At 44.2% G+C, this 25,198-nt stretch overlaps 1 protein-coding gene across 2 annotated transcripts; it reads right to left on the reverse strand.

Annotated features, from left to right (window-relative positions):
- Positions 1-8,750: 8,750 nt before the first annotated feature.
- On the reverse strand, positions 8,751-22,230 carry LOC137536434 (zinc finger protein 271-like). Of its 2 annotated transcripts, none has more exons than XM_068258635.1 (3): positions 22,152-22,230; positions 14,619-15,021; positions 8,751-11,634 (listed from the first exon to the last, which is right to left on the reverse strand). In XM_068258635.1, the coding sequence occupies exons 2-3, from the start codon at positions 14,971-14,973 to the stop codon at positions 9,302-9,304; spliced, it is 2,688 nt and encodes an 895-aa protein (XP_068114736.1). In that variant the 5' UTR covers positions 14,974-15,021; positions 22,152-22,230; the 3' UTR covers positions 8,751-9,301. The 2 variants fall into 2 exon arrangements, with proteins under 2 accessions (XP_068114736.1, XP_068114735.1); XM_068258634.1 differs by lacking the exon at positions 22,152-22,230 and adding an exon at positions 21,942-22,137.
- Positions 22,231-25,198: the final 2,968 nt, after the last annotated feature.

Genomic DNA, 25,198 nt, shown 5'->3' on the forward strand with positions numbered 1-25,198 from the left:
CTCTAGAGCAATGAATTGGTTTTCTTCATGTGACAATACTATTGTAAGAAATCCGATATTGCTGAAAATATTTTATCAACAATGGGATATTAATAAAGACAACAATATCTATTTCTCGTAAGTTCTAGGTGGTCGTTTAGCAACGGAATACACATCAACAACAGTATAAATAAAGTTTATATTGCATGTGATATTTGCGATACAGATACAGACATTCATGAGCTACAGAAAGCAACATTTACAGAGCAATTCAACAGTATAAAGCATAAACCATTGATTACAATCCTCACAATGAATACATTAATACCTAGGCTGAATGCAGCTTCCCAAGATCTTATAAAGTACATACCATATTACAGATACCCATACAATCTTACTCAGACAAGATTTCAGCAGCAGACCCCAGAAGCCCCCTTCACACCACATAATCAAATACTATATCCTCCTTGACTCCACCCCCTCACTACACATCACTTCCCTTTTAGTAGCCTAAGTGTCATTGGCTGAAAGAATGCTTTTCAACAGATTTAAACTGTATCTCTGCATAAAGGGAAGGTTCAGGGAGGGTGGGTAAAAAATAAAAATCAATTTCCACTTACCTGGGGCTTCCTCCAGCCCGTGGCAGGCAGGAGGTGCCCTCGCCGCCGCTCCGCAGGCTCCCGGTGGTCTCCGGTGGCCGACCCGACCAGGCCGGCTGCCAGGTCGGACTCATCTGCGCTCCAAGGCCCGGAACTTCTGCGTCCCACGCCGGCGCTCTGACGTCATCGGACGTCCTCCGGGCTCTACTGCGCAGGCGCAGAACTACTGCACATGCGCAGTAGAGCCCGGAGGACGTCCGATGACGTCAGCGCGCCGGCGTGGGACGCAGAAGTTCCGGGCCTTGGAGCGCAGAAGAGCCCGACCTGGCAGCCGGCCTGGCCAGGTCGGGTCGGCCACCGGGAGCCTGCGGAGCGGCGGCGAGGGCACCTCCTGCCTGCCACGGGCTGGAGGAAGCCCCAGGTAAGTGGAAATTGATTTTTATTTTTTACCCACCCTCCCTGAACCTTTCCTTTAAAGTGAACCTATGGACTAAAAATCTACTCAGCAGAACTGAAAAGGCTTGGTGTTTCTTTAACAGTGTCACAGCATCAGAACTTTGTTTTTCTTACCAAAGCATCATTTTTAGCTGCATTTTTAACTAAGCTCCACCCATCAAAGAAAAAAAGCCCAGGCTTTTTCCCCTGATGCATGATAGGATTCCCTACGTTGTTATTCACTTTGCCTGGCAACTGGGAGGGGTGATCAGGACACAGGACAGTTGGAACTGTGTCTCATGCTCCCTGTCACCTCCTTTCAACCAAAAAGATGTCTGCCATCATGAAATCAAACATTTGCCTGTACTTTTAAAACAGTGTGGGTAAGAGATTATATTACCTATCTATTTTAATTAACATAACTAATGTCAAGACAAGACAAATAGACAAGACAAATAACAACATTTATATTGCGCTTTTCTCCTTGCGGACTCAAAGCGCCAGAGCAGAGCAGCAGCCACTAGGGCGCGCTCTATTGGCAGTAGCAGTGTAAGGGAGACTTGCCAAAGGTCTCCTACTGAATTAGTGCTGGCTTACTGAACAGGCAGAGCCGAGATTCGAACACTTGTCTCCTGTGTCAGAGGCAGAGCCCTTAACCATTACACCATCAGCCAACTGCATGTAATGTAACTTAATGACAGTATGTTTGTTTAGGCTGGAGTTCCTTCTTAAGGTCAGTTAGCAGGAAGTGAAGGCTTTTGTCTGAAAACGTGGAATGGCTGTTGAAAGCAAGCTGTGGAACACACGCAGCCCATTTCTTACACTATGGTTAAGTCTGGGGTTGGTAGATGCCAGGAGAACGATACTTGCCTGACTGTATTGTGCCAAGTGTAAAGGTTGGTGTAGGGCAGATAATTGTGTGGGGATGTTTGTCAGGGGTCTGATTTAGGTCCTTTGTTCCAGTGAAAGGAACTCTGATTGCTTCAAGATATTTAGACACTCTGGAGAATTCCTTGCTTTCCTGTTCCAGGATGATGGCACCAGTGATCAAGACAAGGTCCACAAACACACAGATTAGAAAGTCTAGAGTGGAGGATCTTGACGGTTTGTGGACGGCCCTTTCCTGTTCCGGTATTACAGCACCAGTTCACAAAGCAATGTCCATAAACACAGAGGAGAGAGAATGATTTTGTAAGAAGTAAGAACTTGACTAGTATACACAGAGCCATACTCACAAATGATCTTCTAAAAGAATGGTCAAAACTTCCATAAAAACACTTCTAAAGCTTGTGGGAAGCCTATATGGAAGAGTTGAAGTTGTAGCTACAAAGGATGGGCAACTCCATGTTAGAACCTATAGAATAAGATTGGGATGTATTTAAAGTTCATATGAGTAGGGAGAGGGAGCGAGATACTCAAGGTGGAGAGGCTGCAAATAGGTGAGGAAAGAAAGATAGTGGGAGTCAAGGAAGGAAAAGAACAACTAGAGTCAATTACATGCTAACCATTTCAAGTTGATCATGTTTTCCCCGTGGCTCACACATTATTTTTATTTATTTTTTATAAATATAGCTGAGCAAAACAAGCAGACAGTCACAAAAATCTCAGGTGGTGTATGGCTAAAAATGCACTTAGTGAATATGGTAAAGGGGGCGAGGACCATACTGTTGGCCAATCCGCTTAATAAAGCCAGAGGAGAAAAAAAAAAAGGACCATGGGGTTAGCCAATCATAATAGCCTCCATATTCTCATTGGTATAAGGCAGTGATAGGCACACTTGGCTCTCCAGCTGTTGAGGAACTACAAGTTACACAATGCATTGCAGGAGTCTGAAAGCCACAGTTAAGATTCATAAAGGCAAATGCATTGTGGGACTTGTAGTTCCCTAACTGCTGGAGAGCCGAGTTTGCAGATCACTGGTATAAGGTGTCATGATTGCTAGTTTAGGGCAGGATAATTTGATGTCATTACCCCACCTACAACTGACCAACCATTTAGCCTTAGCCAATACACAATGGCTTCAGCTTGTGTAGTTTCATTAGACACAAGTATTTGTCCTGTGTGTGAAAATTGACCCTCTCAGCCTTACTCTACACACCAATTTTACAACATTCCGGAACACAGCCTAATGCTGGGAATACATGGTTCATTTCTGGCGCTAGATTGTCCTCTCGATCGTTTTTGCCGCTCGATTCTGCAGTCAATTCTCTTATCTTCCGCTCGTTTTTCTTATCTTTTTACCATTCACTTCTATCAGAAATCAAGCGGCGAAGGGATTGAAAGAGAAATCGGACATGTCGGAAATTATCTATTGAGCCATCTAAATGACTCAAAAATGAACCGTGTATTCCCAGCATTATGCCCCATACACACGCTCAATAGCGGCCTTTTATGCAGCACAATTGTTGAACAACTTTTCTTGTGAAACAAGTTGAAACAGCTAACATTTTTTTTTTCTATAGTTCAAAAAGCTGATAAGACTGATAAGAACCCAATCCAACTGTTGGATTGACTTATCAGTCGTATCAGCTTTTTGAACAATAGCAAAATACTTTTTTTAGCCGTTTTTACTTGTTTCACAACAAAAGCTGTTCAACAATTGTGCTGCATAAAAGACCGCTGTTGAGCATGTATGGGGAAGTTTAGTTTTATACATGTTATGTAAAAGGCTGCTCAGATTACTTTAAACTAACAAACCTTGCCCTCTCCCCAATACACACACACATCTGACACCACATGCTTTCCAAGTGCATGGCCCATGCACTTTATGTTTAACCCCTGTCTGTATCAGCTTACACAATAATTTTATGGTAACACACAGAGGCAAGCTTAATACTAGAATTACTCTGAACACGGAGACAGTCTAAATTACTTATTTTTTATTATTATTTATTAAAAAAACAAAAAATGGGGCATTGATGATTATATGAAAAAAAAAAAAAAAAACCTAACAAAATACACCACTGTAAAAGTTAAAAGTAGCAGCAAGCTATGGTTGCTCCTAATCAAAACTACAAGTTGGACTTGTTGGCTGTGGTGGGGGGTTAACTTACCTATGTTGCCGCCTATAGCCGATGCTAGTGAACCACATCAGCTATAGGCAGCAACATAGGCAAGTTAACCCACCTTCTGCCACTGCCAACAAGAGGTCATCGAAATTACGATTACGAACAGCGGGGCTATTCGGAGGCCCACCAATAGTTAAAATGATAAAGAAAAGAATACTTAAAGGATATCAGAGCCAAGTATATAGGTTAAACGGGGTGGAGCTGGCATGTATGGTGAGCCATCCTGATGCCCACTGCTTCTTTCTAACCTTTCGATCCACCTAACTGCACTCCAGCACCCTATTCTGGGTCAGCGGAGTCGGACATTACTGCACCTGCACTGGCCCGGCTGAGTGCGTCCCACAGCATGTGACCGTGGCCGAGAGTGCTCTGCGCATGATGTTACGATTATGTCACGCTCATGCGCAGAGCTCCTGGCTGTAATCGCGTGCTGTAGGAGGTACACAGTGATGCCCTACTCATGTGACCTGGAAGAGAATGTCGGAGGGCAATTATAAGGACGGAAGGGCAGAAAGAAGAATGGGGGGGGGGGGGGGGGGAGTGGTGGGACGGCTCACCATACATGCCAGCTCCCCCCGTTTCTCCTATATACTTCGGCTCTAGTATCCTTTAAAGTATAATGGTATGAAACTCAAAATATAATCTCTGCTCTAAAAGATTAAACACAACACAATAAATTCTATAGAAATAAACACTGTTATAAAGTTACTGGAGAGTTAATAAATCAAAGTTCCACTTCACTCGGAAGTTAATGGATTACAGTGGTAGTCCCGTATAAAATTATCAGATTGTCTTGTGCTTACTTACTTTGAAGATCAAACAAATCAGAGAAGCTTCTCTGCCCCCCCCCCCCCCCCCCCCCAACTCAAGAGCTTTACAACATTTATAAGCTCAGAACGATAGGGCTGGCTCTAGAAAGGTATTGGCAGAGCTAAGAGGCTGGACTTTTTCTTACTCCCCCCAGCTGACCAGCCTTAGTTCTCATTTTTCAATTCAAGTCTACAATTTGTGTCACATTTCTCTGGGTGAACCTGATATCAGTATACAACTGGCATATTCAGCATTCTATGGTTCGACTACAGGTATTTATACAGACAGACAATAACTGTGTTGCTGTAATCCTGAGAAACAAGATAGTATGTGCCTGTTTGACTGTGTAATCAGGATCATGAGCAGAACTGGCCTGACTAACTGTATTTAGAAACCTAATCATTCTGAAGTTCAGCGAGTGCTGGATTACCTCCTTAAGAAACAATGAAGTGGCTTCACCCAAGCACAGTGTGACACCCCACTTCTTCAGGCTAGTGATGTGCCCCTCCGAGATTCTTTAACCACTTCCCAACCAGTTTTTTTCATTCTTAAAAACCAGAGCAATTTTCACATCACATTCCTCCCATTCATTCGCCAATAACTTTATAGCTACTTATCACACCAAAATGATCTATATATTGTTTTTTTCCCACAAATTAGGCTTTCTTTGGGTGATACTTTTTTCCTAAGAATTATTTCATTTTGTATTCATTTTAAAGAGCAACTGTTAGGCATTAAATACAAAATTAATTTTCTAGTGCAGGCTGTCACAATAGTCAAGAGGATGCTAACCAGGCAAATCCAAACTTTAAAATCAATCTTACTGTGCTCCTTCTCTCCCCATGCCCCCAGGCTCTATGATGGTTTGCAGACTAACACAGACGCAAAAGAGAAGTGACATGCTATGCTGTGTCAGCCTGATTGGCTGAAGCCTCTGTGACTCACCTCTCTGCGCTGTGATTGGATGCCTGCTCTCCCCTTCACTATGTTTCAGCCGCGTTAGTGCGCAGTGAGGGGGGCCAGAGGCTGTCTCCTGTCACTGTGTTCGGCCCCCCTCCTCCAGAGGCATGCGGGCTCCCTCTCTGCTGCATCTGCCACCTGCAGAATTCTCCCTCTTCCCCGTGCTGAATATTGGGGAAGGATAAAGGAGCTGCACACAGACTTCCTGAATAATGGTTCCAGGTGCTGCAGTTCCCTTCTATACCCTCTGCACTGCCTCCGGTGGTAGTGCAGAGAACAGATGGGAATGCCAGCACTTGGATACATTATTAGGTGAGTCTTTGCCTGCTGCCTTTATCCTCCCCGCTGTGTTCTGAATCAGTGCGGTGAGGAGGGGGATTCTTTAACCTGGAGGGCACAAGATGGCCCCTGCCAGGAAAATAATATAAATTGCTAATTAAAATAAACCAAAACGTGGACAGTGCATTACATCTGATATGTAAGTAGAGCAAGCATTTATCTACTTACATATGTATTTTGTGTGTGTGTGTGTGGGGGGGGGGGGCATATGATGGCTAACTGTTGTTCTTTAAAGAAAATAAAATGAAAAAAAAATCTTTATTTCTTAGTTTTCAGCAATTATAGTTTTAAAATACAATGTGCTATTATAGATAAAACCCACACATTGTATTTGGCCACTTGTCCCGGTTATTACACCATGTAAATTGTTCCCTCAGTACAATGTATGGTGAAAATATTTAATTTGGAAATAAAGATGTATTTTTCCATTTAGTTAAATATATATATATATATATATATATATATATATATATATATATATATATATATATATATATATATATATATATATATATATATATATATATATATATATATATATACACATACACTTCATCAATAATTACATGCCTTTATTTGCAAATAATAAATGTAATATACCCTCCTCACATGCATGTTAAAAAAAAGTCCCTAAGGTAACTATTTATGTTTCTTTTTACAAAGTGTTTTATTTTGGTAACTATGGGGTAGGTGTGAAAGGGGTTAAAAACTAATACAAAATATTTATTTTTATATATAATAGCGTATGTGGGTGTATTTTTACATTTTGGCCTCATGAATTGTGCATGTGTTTTTTTACTTTTACTTTGTGAATGAATACCAGTATCTCGCTGATGCCAGCTTTCATTCATTACAGGCACTGTGATTGGCTTTGGGAACACCTGTTCCCATTCACTAATCATGGACCAGCAGCATGGTGATGTAAATGAAAAGGGACCGCGCAGCCGGGAAAGCAATTAGGCATATCTACAGTGGAGGAAATAATTATTTGACCCCTCACTGATTTTGTAAGTTTGTCCAATGACAAAGAAATGAAAAGTCTCAGAACAGTATCATTTCAATGGTAGGTTTATTTTAACAGTGGCAGATAGCACATCAAAAGGAAAATCGAAAAAATAACCTTAAATAAAAGATAGCAACTGATTTGCATTTCATTGAGTGAAATAAGTTTTTGAACCCCTACCAACCATTAAGAGTTCTGGCTCCCACAGAGTGGTTAGACACTTCTACTCAATTAGTCACCCTCATTAAGGACACCTGTCTTAACTAGTCACCTGTATAAAAGACACCTGTCCACAAAATCAATCAAGCAGACTCCAAACTCTCCAACATGGGAAAGACCAAAGAGCTGTCCACGGATGTTTCAGAGACAAAATTGTAGACCTGCACAAGGCTGGAATGGGCTACAAAACCATTAGCAAGAAGCTGGGAGAGAAGGTGACAACTGTTGGTGCGATTGTTCGAAAATGGAAGGAGCACAAAATGACCATCAATCGACCTCGCTCTGGGGCTCCACGCAAGATCTCACCTCGTGGGGTGTCAATGGTTCTGAGAAAGGTGAAAAAGCATCCTAGAACTACACGGGAGGAGTTAGTGAATGACCTCAAATTAGCAGGGACCAGTGTCACCAAGAAAACCATTGGAAACACATTACACCGCAATGGATTAAAATCATGCAGGGCTCGCAAGGTCCCCCTGCTCAAGAAGGCACATGTGCAGGCCCGTCTGAAGTTTGCCAATGGACACCTGAATGATTCTGTGAGTGACTGGGAGAAGGTGCTGTGGTCTGATGAGACCAAAATAGAGCTCTTTGGCATTAACTCAACTCGCTGTGTTTGGAGGAAGAAAAATGCTGCCTATGACCCCCAAAACACCGTCCCCACCGTCAAGCATGGGGGTGGAAACATTTTGCTTTGGGGGTGTTTTTCTGCTAAGGGCACAGGACAACTTAATCGCATTAACAGGAAAATGGACGGAGCCATGTATCGTGAAATCCTGAACGCGACAACCTCCTTCCCTCTGCCAGGAAACTGAAAATGGGTCGTGGATGGGTGTTCCAGCACGACAATGACCCAAAACATACAGCAAAGGCAACAAAGGAGTGGCTCAAGAAGAAGCACATTAAGGTCATGGAGTGGCCTAGTCAGTCTCCGGACCTTAATCCAATAGAAAACCTATGGAGGGAGCTCAAGCTCAGAGTTGCACAGAGACAGCCTCGAAACCTTAGGGATTTAGAGATGATCTGCACAGAGGAGTGGACCAACATTCCTCCTAAAATGTGTGCAAACTTGGTCATCAATTACAAGAAACGTTTGACCTCTGTGCTTGCAAACAAGGGTTTTTCCACTAAGTATTAAGTCATTTATTGTTAGACTGTTCAAAAACTTATTTCACTCAATGAAATGCAAATCAGTTGCTATCTTTTATTTAAGGTTATTTTTTCGATTTTCCTTTTGATGTGCTATCTGCCACTGTTAAAATAAACCTACCATTGAAATTATACTGTTCTGAGACTTTTCATTTCTTTGTCATTGGACAAACTTACAAAATCAGTGAGGGGTCAAATATTATTTCCTCCACTGCACACCCCTGTTGTGCAAGTGCAGTATTAAGGGGAGTAGATATGCGTAGCAGCAAGGGGGAAGTGGTTAAACGCTGCCATAATGCCCCACACTGGTTTAACTCTTTTGGGGATATATTCACTGAACTGTGGTAAGCAGAGTAACATGCGTAAAGTCTTACTGTACAATGAGTAGAGCAGAATGCAATACAATACATATATTGCTATGCATTACGCTCTACTCATTGTGCAGAATAATCCATGCATATTATTCTGTTTATTGCAGTTTAGTGAATATACACTTTGGTTTCTAACAATATTTTAATGTCAGTAATGTTTCCCAATCAGAACAACGCTGGTGTGATTGTATTGGGTTCAATTACGCCATTCTGTTTTTCCTAAGAGATTTTCCCACACTCACAATCTCTCACCAGTGTGAATGCTCAAGTAAAGGTCTAGTTCTAAGTTTAATCAGAGATCAGAGATTTCCCACACGCAGAACAAGTGTAGCATCAAATAAGTGCTGAACTTGCTCTAAATTATTTCCCACACTAAGGATAAGAATCAAGCTTCTCATGAGTATGAACTCTCTGATGGCTGGTAAGCTCTGTCTTCAACATGAATGATTTCTCACACAGAGAACAATGATAGGGCCTCAACCCAGTGTGAGTTCTGAGGTGTCTAATACGCTGGGAATTTGCTGGAAAGGATTTCCCACACTCAGTACAAGAATAGGGTTTTTCACCAGTGTGCACTCTCTGGTGTCTAACAAGCTCTTCCTTAAATATAAATGATTTCTCACATTCAGAACACACATAGGGCCTCTCACCAGTGTGAGCTCTCTGATGTCTAACAAACACTGATTGTATTCTAAACGATTCCCCACACTCAGAACAAAAATAAGGCTTCTCACCGGTGTGTATTCTCAGGTGCCTAGCCAGTTCTGACTTTATTAAAAATGATTTCTCACACTCAGAGCAAGGGTAGGGCCTCTCACTTTTGTGGATTTTCTGGTGCGCAACAAGTGTTTGCTTTGATCGGAATGATTTCCCACAGTCAGAACAAGAATAGGGCCTCTCCCCAGTGTGAATTCTCTGGTGAATAACAAGGTCTGACTTTTGTACGAAGCACATGTCACACTCAGAACAGAGATATTTTTCTCCATCGGTGTGAACTCTCTGGTGTCTCACAAGATCTAACTGCTGTGTAAATGATTTCTCACACTCAGAACAAGGATAAAAGCTCTGTCCAGTGTGAGTGTTCTGGTGTGTAACAAGTTCCGACTTCAATTCAAACTCCTCCCCACAATGAGCACAAGGAAGAGGCTTTGCCTCGGTGTGAAATCTAAGGTGTCTAACAAGCTGTGGCTTCGCTGTAAACGATTTCCCACATTCAGGACAGTCATAAAGAGTTTCACCTGCGTGAACTTTGAGGTGTCTGACAAGTTCTGAATTAAATATGAATGTTTTCTCACACTCCGAACAAGAATAGGGTCTCTCACCAGAGTGAGCCCTCTGATGTCTAACTAGTACTGACTGAATTCTGAATGATTCCCCACACTCAGAACAAAAATATGGCTTCTCACCGGTGTGAATTCTCTGGTGTCTCCTCAGTTCTGACATCAATATGTATGATTTCTCACACTCAGAACAAGGATAGGGTCTTTTACTGTTGTGGATTTTCTGATGCGCTTTAAGTGTTGCTTTCGTTTTTAATGCTTTCCCACAGTCAGAACAAGAATAGGGCCTCTCCTCAGTGTGAATTCTCTGGTGAATAACAAGGTCTGACTTTTGTACGAAAGACATGTCACACTCAGAACAGAGATATTTTTCCCCATCGGTGTGAACTCTCTGATGTCTCACAAGATCTAACTGTTGTGTAAATGATTTCTCACACTCAGAACAAGGATAAAAACTCTGTCCAGTGTGAGTGTTCTGGTGTGTAACAAGTTCTGACTTCAATTCAAACTCCTCCCCACAATGAGCACAAGGAAGAGGCTTTGCCTCGGTGTGAAATCTAAGGTGTCTAACAAGCTGTGGCTTCGCTGTAAACGATTTTCCACACTCAGGACACTCATAAGGAGTCTCAACTGTGTGAACTCTTTGGTGTCTGACAAGTTCTATCTTAAATATGAATGTTTTCTCACACTCTGAACAAGAATAGGGCCTCTCCCTGGCATGAGCCCTCTGATGTCTAAGAAGTACTGACTGAATTCTGAATGATTCCCCACACTCAGAACAAAAATATGGCTTCTCACCGGTGTGAACGCTCTGGTGTCTCCTCAGTTCTGACTTCAATATGTATGATTTTTCACATTCAGAGCAAGGATAGGGCCTTTTACTGTTGTGAATTTTTTGATGCTTTTTAAGTGTTTCTTGCGTTTTGAATGCTTTCCCACAAGTAGAACAAGAATAGGGTCTCTCCTCAGGATGAGTTTTGTGGTGCGTAATAAATTCTGATATTGTTCTATATGAGTTCCCACACACAGCACAAGAATAGAGCATCTCATCAGTGTGAACCTGCTGGTGGCTAATAAGATGGGACTTGAGTCTAAAACATTTCCCGCACTCTGAACATGACAGCGGAAATCTTTCATTTTCTGTGTGTGTGATATGTGAATTATCACCAGACGTTTGCGCCGCACAAGAGGGATCTGTTACTGTATTGGCTCTGTGACATGGCAGAGGGATATCTGAGGCAGCAGCTTGTGGTTTCTCATAAGACTCCTCGCCACTAGAGGGAGCTGTTCCTCTATATGCACTGTGTCCTCTGTAATTAACGCTTCCAGTATTGGGTGAGCTGTGTGCGACACTATCATTTTCTGCAGTATCATCTGGATGTGACATCAGATGTCTCTCCAAGGTGTTCCCATTGTTGTTTTCCCCTGCAGGAGGAAAAATATTACTGTTACAGACATGTTATCGTTTCATGTTCTGCAGTCAGTGGTAGAAAGCCAGTGGTACCAAGCCATCATAGAATTGTCACAAACAAAATTCACTGAATGGTTACATTGAAGACATAATAATGAGGAATGGAGATGGACCTTCCATATGGTGTACAGTATCTCATCCTCCTTTGTTTGTACTACAGAACAGCTTTATTCCAAAATGGATTGAATTCATTTTTTTTTACTCAGAATTCTAAACACACACACAATTTTCAAAATTATTAAAAATAAAAAAAAAATGAGAAATCACATGTACAGGGTGGGCGATTTATATAGATATACCTTAATAAAATGTGAATGGTTGGTGATATTAACTTCCTGTTTGTGGCACATTAGTATATGTGAGGGGGGAAACTTTTTTTCAAGATGGGTAGTGACCATGGCGGCCATTTTGTAGTCGGACATTTTAAATCCAACGTTTGTTTTTTTCAATAGGAAGAGGGTCATGTGACACATCAAACTTATTGGGAATTTCACAAGAAAAACAATGGTGTGCTTCTTGAAAAGTTTTCCCCCTCACATATACTAATGTGCCACACACAGGAAGTTAATATCACCAACCATTCACATTTTATTAAGGTGTATCCGTATAAATGGCCCACCCTGTACACTAAGTCACAGCCTTTGCTCAATACTTTGTTGATGCAGACTTTGGCAGAAAATAAAGCTTCAAGTCTCTATGGATATAATGCCACAAGTTTGGCACCCCTATCCTCGGCCAGTTTCACCCATTCCTACTTGCTGTACCTCTCAAGCTCTATCAGGTTGGATGGGGAGCGTCAGTGCACAGCCCTTTTAAGATCTCTCCAGAGATATTCAAATCAGATTCAAGTCTGGGCTCTGGCTGGGCCACTCAAGGACAGTCACAGAGTTGTCCTGAGGCCACTCCTTTGATAAATTGGCTGTGTGCTTAGGGTCATTGTCCTGCCGAAAGATGAACCGTCACTCCAGTCCGAGTTCAAGAGCACTCGGGATCATGTTTTCATGCAGGATGTCTCTGCACATTGCTGCAGCCATCGTTCCCTTTATCCTGACTAGTCTCCCAGTTCCTGCCGCTGAAAAACATCCCCACAGCATGATGCTGTCACCATCATGCTCCACTGAAGGGATAGTATTGGCCTGGTCGTAAGGTGGTGCCTAGTTTCCTCCAAATGTGATGCCTGGCATTCACACCAAAGAGTTTAGTCTTTGTTTCATGAGACCAGAGAATCTTGTTTCTCATGGTCTGAAAGTCCTACAAGGGGAACTGAAGTGAGAGGTATACGGAGGCTGCCATATTTATTTTCTTTTAATGAATACCAGTTGCATGGCAGCCCTGCTGGTCTATTTCACTGAAACAGAGTCTGAATAACACCAGAAACAAGCATGCAGCTAGTCTTGTCAAATCTGACATCAATTTCAGAAACACCTGATCTGCTGCATGCTTGTTCAGGGACCATGGCTAAATGTATTGGAGGGAGAGTATCAGCAGAATAGCCAGGCAACAGGTAGTGCTTAGATGGAAATAAATATGACAGCCTCCATATCCCTCTTGCTTCAGTTGTCCTTTCAGGTGCTTCTTGGCAAATTCCAGGGAGACTGCCATGTGCCCTTTACAAAGGAGTGGCTCATGATTGGCCTGATTGCTGCAGAGATGGTTGTTCTTCTGGAAGGTTCTCCTCTCTCCACAGAGGACTTCTGGAGCTCTGACAGAGTAACCATCAGGTTCTTGGTCACCTCCCTGACTAAGGCACTTTCACCCCCATCACTCAGTTTAGATGGCTGGCCTTGAGACAATCCTGTCTCGGGGGTCTACACACAATTCCTTTGACTTCAAGCTTAGTTTGTGCTCTGACATGAACTGCCAATCGTGGCACCTTATATAGACAGATGTGTGCCTTTCCAAATCCTGTCCAATCAACTGAATTTACTACAGGTGGACCCAGTTAAGCTGCAAAAACATATCAAGGATGATCAGGGGAAACAGGAATTACCCGAGCTCAATTTTGTGCTTTATGGCAAAGGCTGTGAATACTTATGTACATGTGCTTTCTCTTTTTTTTTTTTTTTATTAAGCTTTTCCTGTTGTCTGTATGGTGTGTTGTGTGTAGATTTCTGAGGAACTAAATAAATGTAATCCATTTTGGAATGAGGCTGCAACATAACAAATTATGGAAAAAGTGATGCGCTGTGAATACTTTCCAGATACATTGTATGATGTTATACTGAGGAATGAAGATGGACCTTTCATATGGTGTACAGTATCTCCTCCTCATTTGTTGGTACTATGATGTTATACTGAGGAATGGAGATGGGCCTTTCATATGGTGTACAGTACCCCCCTCCTCATTTGTTGTGCTATGATGTTATACTGAGGAATGGAGATGGGCCTTTCATATGGTGTACAGTCTAGGTCTAGGTTCAAAGACTAAATGAATTGTCTATTTTTGCTGTTCATATACCAAGTGATACTGAACGTTTCATCTCTTCCCTGCTGTCAGGTGTTGTATGACCTCTTAATAGTTAGAGAGTATTGAGCTGCACTCTGACTCACCACAACCGCAGAGAAGAAAAGATGTATAGCCCTGGCTTATTAACCCTCAGGATCAGATCATACTACTGTATCCAACTAGTATACATAGATACACATCACTGTACTGGTTTGTTTCAGTGTGCTACATCCTGGAGTGGAATGCCTGACATTATATTGCCTGAATGGCAACACATCCACTGTCTAAAAAAATAGTGCAAGTTGAGTTAATATGATGCAACAAAAATGCCGGACATGTTAAAACAGACGTGTGAACGGGCTGATAGAAGGATATGGGACTGTTCTGCATTTCCATTGGTCTAATGCAGCTTGCTCTGGCAATAGACCAAGTGGAAACTGACCCTAATGTTTATAAAAAAAAAAAAAAAAAACACAAAATATTATTACTTACCTGTATGAAAATCTATACAAAATTCAGCCTCTGTAATGGACTGCTGGTCACCCCTCAAATACGTCTCCTCTTCTTCCTTTTCAATTTTCCTCATCTTCTCACCCTCCTCCATGGATTGCTGATCATCCCTCACATACATTTCCTCTTCTTCTTCTTTAATTTTCCTCATCTTCTCACTCTCCTCCATGAACTGCTGATCACTCCTCACATATGCCTCTTCCTCTTTAATTGTCCTCATCACTTCAGCCTCCTTTGTAGACTGCTGATCACTCCTCGTGTAGTTTTCTTCTTCCTCTTTAATTGTCCTCATCATACCACTGTCCTCCATAGACTGTCGATCAGCCCTTAAATCCATCTCTTCCTCCTGTATAATCTTTATTTTCAAAGTGGATTGTCTGTCAACCTAGACCCAGAAGATTAAAAATAATAATTTTTATAAACAGAAAGCATAAAGTGAGAAAGGCCTTCAGAGAAATCTTTGACACCACAGATTAAAGGAAACGTGAGACAGGGATATAAAAAATGTATACATATCTGGGGCTTCCTCCAGCCCCCTCTGGCCAGATTGCTCCCATGCTGCACCCTCTGTTGCCTGCAGCCTCCGCAAATTGCCCCAGAATGTCCTCCGGTCTGGGGCATACTGCCCAGGCAGACTGTGCGCACTACCTAGTTGCTCCCCCATGGAAAGGAACATTCTGCACCTGCGCAGCAGGCGCAGAGCGCTCACAGCCATAAAAACGAGACGGTGGAGCGTGCACAGCCCGACTGCATCGATTGGACAACTTACCAGGGCCAGTTGAGGAGGTTGTGGGCATCAGTGTGAGCGATCTGGATGGAGATGGCTGGAGGAAGCCCCAGATACGTATACATTTTTGATATCTCTCGTCTCAGGTACACTTTAAGACAAATGGTGCTGCCCTGCTCTATGGTGGAGATAAATGGGCTTCTGGAGTTTGTAGGACTTAAAGCGGAATATAACCCTGCATTTCAACTTTGCTCTAAAACATTATTTACAGCATATTATATGCAACCAGCATATTTTTTTTTTACTAGACCAGCATTGGGAGGGTTACACACAGAGCTTTAAAGTTTGTGGAGAGAACTGCAGACGCATCCGAAGTTTAGATAGATACATTTAATCAAAACAAAATGTAACAAGTGAGAAATGTTACACACTCTTTGGCTGTCCTCCAGCTCCTGCAGTGTCAGTGAGTCACATTCCACAGTTGTTACATTTTGTTTTGCTTTAATGTATTCATTCAAGAGCCTGGTGCTGCATCATAAAAAATAAACTGGTGGCCATACAGTAACAGATAAGTCTCTGATAATAATCTGCCATCAACGGACAAGAAGAGAAGGTGGACACCAGCCGTGGCTGTGTCTTTTTATTGTGTCAGACTCAGAACACGGCTGTGGTTAGGTCCCTTTAGTGTCCGCACACCCACCTGCACATTTGTCACTCTAGCCATACACAGCAGATGGCAAGCGATGGTCAGCGCTCACAGGCTGCAAATGAAATGAAACCTACAGAGATGTGCAGATCCCCCTGGGGCTAAATACCCACCTTGAATACAAATCAGATGTAAATTATGTACTAATCACTATTCTAAGAATTTGAATGCAAACTGAAACCCATGGAGGCAGCTAACCTAAAGTATACGTATTTTGTACAGCAGAAGGTAAAGGCAGCGCTTCCAAACAGACGCTGCACCTGAATTTACTATTTGCACAAGTATGCAGCGCTTGAATAATGGGTAGATTACAACTTGCATTCAAAAACAGGTACAGTAAAAGGAGGGCGTTAGCTTCAGCGTAAATTGTGCACAAATTATCCCTATTAGACTCTCCCACGACGATGACGTGCCCCCATGGGAGAGACCAAACCACTAGTCTAACAGTGAAGCATATACTTTAGGCTAGCTGCCTCCATGGGCTTCAGTTTGCATTCAAATTCTTAGAATAGTTATTAGTACATGATTTGCATCGGATTTGTATTCAAGGTGTGTATTTAGCCTCGGGCGGGGGAAGGGTTGAGCGTCTGCACATCTCTGTAGGTTTCATTTTATTTACAGCCTAGGAGTGCTGCCCATTGCTTGCTGTCTTTTGAACTAATGTGTATACCATTTGTGGCTAACAGCACCAGGTAAGAATTAGGTTTCTAACTTTAGTTTAGTGTTTTAATTATGCTTTGCTATTTGAACTATGCTTCACTGTTAGACTAGTGCTTAGGTCTCTCCCATAGGGGCACGCATTGTCGTGGGAGAGTCTATTAGGGAGAATTTGTGCACAATTTATGCTGAAGCTAACGCCCTCCATTTGCTGTACACGTGTTTGAATGCAAGGTGTGTAATCTGCCTGTTATTTGAACTATGCCCACTTGTGCATGTAGTCAATTCAGGTGCAGCGTCTGTTTGGAAGCGCTGCCATTACCTTCTGCTGTACAAACACAGCGGATGCCAATGCACATTGGATGTGGACTGTTTATTGCTGTCTGCATGGTAACTTGTGTTCTGGAGTCTGACACGATAAAAAGACACCGTTTCAACAACAGCTGGTGCAAGCCTCTTTGTCTTCTCCATCAATGCATTGGTCTTTCTTCTTGGTACGCTGGTGCACACCATGGAATCAAGTGACGCAGGAAAGCTCCAGGGTGTGGTGAGACCTTTGCTTTAGTCTACTTTAGGGGAACCAGCAGGAAACCTAATGGGGAATGCTCCTCCAATCGCAACACCCTCTGCAGGACAAAGCATTGTGATTGACCAAATAGTGTGAGCATAGTTTAATACAACCTATTGGAAACATAGCAGTGCTAGAAGGTGCTGTCCATCCAATCACATTAGCTGAATTTCCCTATGAGATTTCTTGCTGGGTTCCCTAAACTAGACTAATGTTGAGGCCTTTTCACTTATTCACTGAGACATAATGCAGAGTGCCGCACAGATTTTGTCTCTCTCGGTTTGAAACATAGTTACATAGTTATTTTGGTTGAAAAAAGACATACGTCCATCGAGTTCAACCAGTATAAAGTACAACACCAGCCTGCTCCCTCACATATCCCTGTTGATCCAGAGAAAGGCGAAAAAACCCTTACAAGGCATGGTCCAATTAGCCCCTAAAGGGAAAAATTCCTTCCCGACTCCAGATGGCAATCAGATAAAATCCCTGGATCAACATAATTTAAGTGTTGGCAGATCGATGGCAGTGTTTGGGGCAGACCCTCTAAATTTTTACTGTTTCGGTAACATCTATAAAGTAGTCGCCCTCTATGCAGATATTGCTGGTAAGTACTGCAGCTACAGCCAGGGATGCTCTCATGAGTAGTAATGAGTGTGTAAACACTCAAATTTGTGATTTAAATGAGCATTATTGAGCTCAGGTGTGCGTCGGGGACAAAAAGGGTTAGTTACCCATAATCCCGTGTCCTCCCTGCATTCCAAATAGCCTGCACACATCCTATTGGACGCGTTGCAAGCCTCATCACCATGCACTTCCTCTTTCCAGCTTGAAAGAGGAAGTGCCCGCGGTGAGGCTTGCAACGCGTCCAATAGGACGTGTGCAAGCTATTTGGAGTGCAGGGAGGACGCAGAATTATGGGTAACTAACCCTTTATGTCCCCGCCGCACACCTGAGCTAATAAATGCTCATTTAGATCACAAATCTGAGTGCTTACACACTCGTTAGTACTCATGAGAGTATCCCTGGCTATAGATAGCCAGAAGAGGAGATAGGCGAAAACTACTCAGCAACCTTAAAGCATTGTCTTGACAACTACTGTGGCCTTAAAGGACAACTGTAATGAGAGGGATATTGAGGGTGCCATATTTATTTCCTTTTAAACAATACAAGTTACCTGGCTATCATGCCTCTAAAGGGGCCCATACACTGGTCGATTTCAGCCATCGATCGATCGATTCTATAGAATTGATCGATCATAAATCGTTTCTTTCAAATCTATCGATCGGTGGCCGATTTCGATGGATTTGACCTATCTGACAGGATGGAAGATCTAGGTCGATCTGCTGCAGGCAGCAGATCGATGGCCCATAGAGTTGCATTGGATCTAATGCCTAGTACACACCATACAATTTTCTGTTAGATTTTTCTGTAAGATTTTCTGTAATTAGATTATTTTCTGCAAAGTACTGGTAGAGACTGGTCATTATCTCTGGTGCATTGTCTTCTGGTTATCTCCTGCTGAGTAGAACAATGCTTAATTGCTACAGTGTTCTCCCCAGAATTTTTTTCCAGCAGGGTGGCATGAATAAGTAGCTGGGTGGGGAGCAACCGGGGGAATGAAGGGCCAGCGCAAAAAAATGGGTGTTACCATGCAAGTGAATGTGGGCGTGGCTTAGGCAGAGCTATGACTATGGCAGGATTAGATTGTGAGCTCCTCTGAGGAAAGTCAGTGGCATGACTATGTACTCTGTAAAGTGCTGCAGAAGATGTCAGTGCTATATAAATACATAATAATAATATGGTAGGACATTAGACTAGGACTATGGTAGGATTAAATTAGTAATTAAAGAAGACCTAAAGTGAGGGAAAGACGTTAAATGTTACTTACCTGGGGTGTCTTCCAGCCCCCTGTAGTCCTTCAGGTGCCTTGCTGTCCCCCAGGTCCTTTCTGTTGTGCAGCTGTCACACTATGTGCTGTGCCAGCCTCACACACCTCCTCGATTCAGTTCCCATGGCCAGCAGCGTTCTGGGCATCCGCAGTTTGTAAAATGTCTCAAATGTGCATGCACAGAATGCTCCAGGACACGGATGCACAATTGAGTAGGCACGTGGCCAGGACAGCACATGCGCAGTAGTCCAGTCAGCTAGATTTTGGAGGAGCACATAATAGAGGAGACTGGGAGGACAGCGAGGAACCCGAAGGACTACAGGTCCCAGGTAAGTAAAAATCTATATTTCTTTCCCTTTCTGTCACTTTATGTCAGTCAACGAAAACTTCAGTCAGTGAAACACATATTGAGGTTTACTTAAGTTGGCCATACATTTCTCAACTTGACAGCTGATCAACCATCCAATTCGATAATTATCAAATTGGATAAAATCGGTGCCGCCAAGAGCATGCCTTATCAACGATGCAACCTATTTTGGGATGACAGACATGCTGCAAGATGCTGGCCCACCATGTTTGATCGGTTGTGCGCGGTAACAGTGAGCGATATCGTATCGGGATGAACTACGAAACCCACAGTGATGTTCACAAAGTGTGTAAATGTGCCCCGTGTGTATTTCTACATTACCTGTCCAATGTTGCCCCCTGCACAGTACCCATCTGTCTTCAGCTTCTTCCTCTTCCATTTGTGCCTCACGCTGCCGGCGTATAGCGTGAGTGACATCACACACGCCACGCAATAAACGGCTGCAGCATGTGAAGTGCAAATGGAGGAGCAGGAAGCGGCAGACAGATGGGCACCATGCAGTGGGTGACACAGGACATGTAATGTATAAATGCACACACAGGGGGTACATTTATACACCAGGGGGGGCGAGGCAGTGGATTTGGATGATTCCTGAGAGATTTCAAGCTGAAATTAATCGGGAATTGACCTGCAGTGTATGGACACCCAACAGATCTCTCTCTAATCAGATTTGATCAGTGAGATATATGTCTCTTGATTGAATCTGCCCATCATCACTAGATGTATGGGCACCTTTCCTTTAGCAGGTCAGCATTAGGACCCTGCAGTCTCATCTCTGCAAGCCCCAGGTCCTTATCAGATCTGCCAGGAGGGGGGGTAGGGAAAAGTTCTGGTTGAATGGCTTTACAGCTGGTCTCCCTGGCTGCTCCCAGAGAACAGTTTCAGAATGGAGGGGGGTGAGGGGGACAGTGGGGCTGCTCTCACACATAAACTCACACAGAAGCTGCAGGCACATATAACATTCCCCTCCTGAATCCCATTCCCCAACCAGCAACTTCACTCACTGACTGGCTTTCTGACTTACGATCCTGGGAACACAGCGGCTGCCTGATGAGGATGTAAATGGTCCCGCCCAGTCCATGCTAATTCAATGACTGTACCAGATCTTGTACACTGAGGAGCAGGAGCAGAACAGCCCGGTGTAATGTCTGATTGCGCTGCCCGGAAGCTCCCTTCCACACTGAGTAGCACGCATGCTCAGTGTGAAGTTAATAATGCTGCTGATGGTAAAATAATAAATATCTCCGCTTCCACACATCATACACTCACCAAATTTTCAGGGTAGGGAGAGGATCCCCCGATCGACCTCTATGCTAAACTGAACCCCCTGAGCCTCGCTGGTTCAGGAGATAGGTTTCTCAAATCTATCTCGGGAACCAGTGGGTCTCGGGGGCTGCAATTTGGCATAGAGGTAGTTCGGGGGGGGGGGGGGGGGGGGGGAGTCCCCTCCCTATCCTGAAAATTTGGGGAGTGTAGGGTGTAAAAAAGCAGAGATATTTAGTATTTTGCCATCAGCAGCATAATTACATAGGAACTGTGGCCGCACAGTCTCCTACTGCGCATGCGAGGCAGCGCAAATCCAAGGGCAGCGTAATCAGACACAACACCGGGCTTCACTATTCACAGGCACGTGCTGTCAGCCGGCGGGGATTTATGACGCAGAGGAGCAGAACAGTCCGGGCTTTAATTACAGCCACATGTTGGCAGCCGGGCGGGGGTGTAATCTTACCCGGGCGGCCCGCCCACCTATTTGGCTCTGGGGAGAACACTGCTAGGCAGATAGATGGTTAGATAATTTCCAACATGTTGGAAATTATCTATCTGGCAGGTAAATCTTACAGTAAATTTTACATAAAATGGTATGGTGTGTACTAGGCATAATGGTCCAATACTGCATTTAGATAGATTTCCAGAAATCTGTTGCTAGTGTGCAGGCGCAGCACACATCAAGTAGATTTCTGTCAGATTCGACTTGACAGGCTATCTGATGGTCGAATCTGCTGCAAATCTATAAGTGTATGGCCACCTTACTACTTTCAGCCATAGACCCTGAACAAGCATATGCAGATCAGGTGTTTCTGACATTATTGTTAGTTCTGACTAGATTAGCTGCATGCTTGATTCCGGGTGTCATTCAAACACTACCACAGCCAAATAGAGCAGCAGGGCTGCTGGCAACTGGTATTGTTTGAAAAGAAAACAAATATGGCAACCTCCATATCACTCTCACTTCAGTTGTTTTTTATTGACTAGTTGGTTTGGTTGAGAGAGCAGGCACACAGTGTAGTGTAATCACCGACTAGTTGAGACATGTGGCTGGAAAAGTAGAAAGCTAGTGTGGGCAGATGTCCCTGAGACTTATTGCATGCATCTAGTATGTGTGCAGGCTTACCTGGTCATAAAGCTGGAACATTCTGGAGACAGGGGGAAGGGAAGAGGAGATGGCAGATAAGAGGTCTGGCCTACCTGGCCATAAGCAGCTCTCCTTGGTTATAGTGCTTTCCTTATACAGTGCTCTATTTATACCGTCTCCAGTTATGGTGTTCTGGTCACTTTGTGTAAAGAAAGATAACATAATAATTAATGATTCCTCTAGTATTACCTCCTGTAGGTCTACTCGCAGCAACGGCTCCTCGCTTCTTTTTCACTTCCTGTATGTGAGCTCTCCCCCTCCTGCCTTTGCCCTCTGCCGTCGGATAACAAGCTGCTGTTATGTATTATCCTGCCATAGCTGTGACTGCCATCTTGTGGAGAAAACACAAACTACAGCGCATCTTGTTCTCCAATTAAAATGTCGGCTATAACTAGTGTTGGGCGAACAGTGTTCGCCACTGTTCGGGTTCTGCAGAACATCACCCTGTTCGGGTGATGTTCGAGTTCGGCCGAACACCTGGTGGTGTTCGGCCAAACTGTTCGGGGTTCGCCCGAACTGCAGAATGCATGGCCGAACATGGCCGAACAGGGCCCCTGTTCGGCCGAACAGGGCCCTGTTCGGCCGAATACTGCCCCCCTATGCCCCCTATGGGGTCGCAGGCATAAGGGGGGAGCATGCCCCGATCGCGGGGGGGGTCGGAAATTCCCCCCACCCCCTCCGCTAGCGCTCCCCCCTCTGCCCGCTTCCCCATACAAAAAGTTTGAAACAAGTTCAATAGTACCTGGGCTGGTGGCACTGGCTGGCAGTGGAGTGAGGAGGAGTCCGAGTAGCAGAGTGACGTTGAGGCCGGGCAGCGGGCGGTTCAGCGCTAGTACCCTTGTGGTACTTCCGCCCTTTCTCTGACCTCACGTCCTCTGCATACGAGGGTACGCATCACGCGTACCCTCGTATGCGTCATCACGCAGAGGACGTGAGGTCAGAGAAAGGGCGGAAGTACCACAAGGGTACTAGCGCTGAACCGCCCGCTGCCCGGCCTCAACGTCACTCTGCTACTCGGACTCCTCCTCCTCCTCACTCCACTGCCAGCCAGTGCCACCAGCCCAGGTACTATTGAACTTGTTTCAAACTTTTTGTATGGAGAAGTGGGCAGAGGGGGGAGCGCTAGCGGAGGGGGTGGGGGGAATTTCCGACCCCCCCCGCGACCGGGGCATGCTCCCCCCTTATGCCTGCGACCCCATAGGGCCCCCAAAATGGGCATGTTCGGGGGTCCCATTGACTCCCATTGAGTTCGGCGTTCGGGCCGAACATGCCGAACATCTGGCCCATGTTCGGCCTGTTCGGCCCGAACCCGAACATCCAGGTGTTCGCCCAACACTAGCTATAACTACGATGATTCCCCCGACCCTCCCCTTACAACTTGAGAATTTAGGAAAGTTGGATAGTGTTTAGAGAGACATAGTGAAAAGCAGATGTGGCATAATGAGGGTGTATTAAAGGCAGTGGCGTAGCTAAGGAGCTGTGGGCCCCGATGCAAGTTTTACAATGGGCCCCCCCCCCCCCCCAAGCACTCTATACATAACAATTGATACGGCGCACCAAAACCTGCCAATGGCAACTACAGTGTCAGAGGTGCAAGAAGGGGATGGGGAACAGTTTGTTAATGATTACTACTGTTCAAAGTATCTGTAGAAGTGATTATTATGAGCAGAGGACCAATAGAGAGCTAATACTGCAGTTGAGGGAGGGCCACTCGGGGCCCCTCTGGCTCAAGGGCCCCGATGCGGTCGCTACCTCTGCACCCCCTATTGCTACGCCCCTGATTAAAGGGTATTTCCTGTTCTCCCCCATTGTACAATGACACATGCATTAATCTTCGGTGTCATCTATTCTACAATACAAATATTTAACGCCTGACAACAAAAAAAGTAATTGAAAACGGGTGTTGTTTGCCCCAAAGATCAGTGGCACATGCCCCGGATCTATTCTGGGGTGCCCCGATTGTACCCCAGGCAGAATCAGCTGTGGTGCCTCAATGGTGAGCATGCTGGGAGCTGTGGTGCATCAATCAGGGGTATGCTGGGTGCTGTGGCATACTAGGTGCTGTGGTGCCATGCTTGTTGGCGCTGTGATGCCTTTATGGGGGCATGCAGGGAGCTGTGGTATTTCTATAGAGGCATGCTGGGAGTTGTGGTGCCTCAATGAGAGGCCCGTAGGAGCATAGGAGGGGTCCAATAGAAGGCCAGGGAATGCTATGGGGGGGGGGAGACTGGCAGCAGGCCAGTCCGCCCAGCAGAAAGCCAGACCAGCCAGCACAGAAGCCAGGTAATGCTGCCTAGTTATGTTTAAGTGACACTGCATATTTATTTGACATTTTTTTTTTTTGCATTCATGGAGAGGGGGCTTCATCCAATATTTTGCTGGGCAGGCCTAATTAGACCGCTGTTAAACAAAAAGAAAATCAAGAGCCCCAATAGTGCGTACTGTAACACAATCAATAAAAAATTCCAAAAGAGATAATACTCACAAAAGTGGGTTGCCGAGCATAGGCAACCACTAGAAGCGCTTGTGGGGATGTTAGGCCTGTCCCCTCTCAGGCTAAGAAGTCGCTCTCCGTAGAAGAATTAGGTGATCACACCCATCCACCAGGTGGATACAAATTGTTCAAATATTTTAACAGAGGCGCCAATCAGAATAAAATAAATTAAAATATCATAAAATGGGGGGGTCCTGGATGATTCACCACCCCAGAAATCAGACACTAATTTTGATATAAATAATCATTCACAATTTATTGATTTGACTCCCACAATTTCGCAACGCGTTTCACGGGTCTGTCGCCCGCTTCCTCAGGCAGTATAAAACAGGAGCGCTGAAGTGTCACTCGGTTTAAGTGTAGCACCGAGGTGCTACACTTAAACCGAGTGACACTTCAGTGCTCCTGTTTTATACTGCCTGAGGAAGCGGGCGACAGACCCGTGAAACGCGTTGCGAAATTGTGGGAGTCAAATCAATAAATTGTGAATGATTATTTATATCAAAATTAGTGTCTGATTTCTGGGGTGGTGAATCATCCAGGACCCCTCATTTTATGATATTTTAATTTTTTTTATTCTGATTGGCACCTCTGTTAAAAATATTTAGACCGCTGTTAAGTTCGTGTAAATTTGGCTTCACCCATGACCACACCCACATTCTGGTGTGTGGCCACACCCATTTTCTGGCTGGAGTGCCCCAGATCTCTTAGGTGTCTAGCAACATCTCTGATTGAAAATTGA

The sequence above is a fragment of the Hyperolius riggenbachi genome, chromosome 10 (genome assembly GCF_040937935.1).
Source record: "Hyperolius riggenbachi isolate aHypRig1 chromosome 10, aHypRig1.pri, whole genome shotgun sequence".
Taxonomy (NCBI): domain Eukaryota; kingdom Metazoa; phylum Chordata; class Amphibia; order Anura; family Hyperoliidae; genus Hyperolius; species Hyperolius riggenbachi.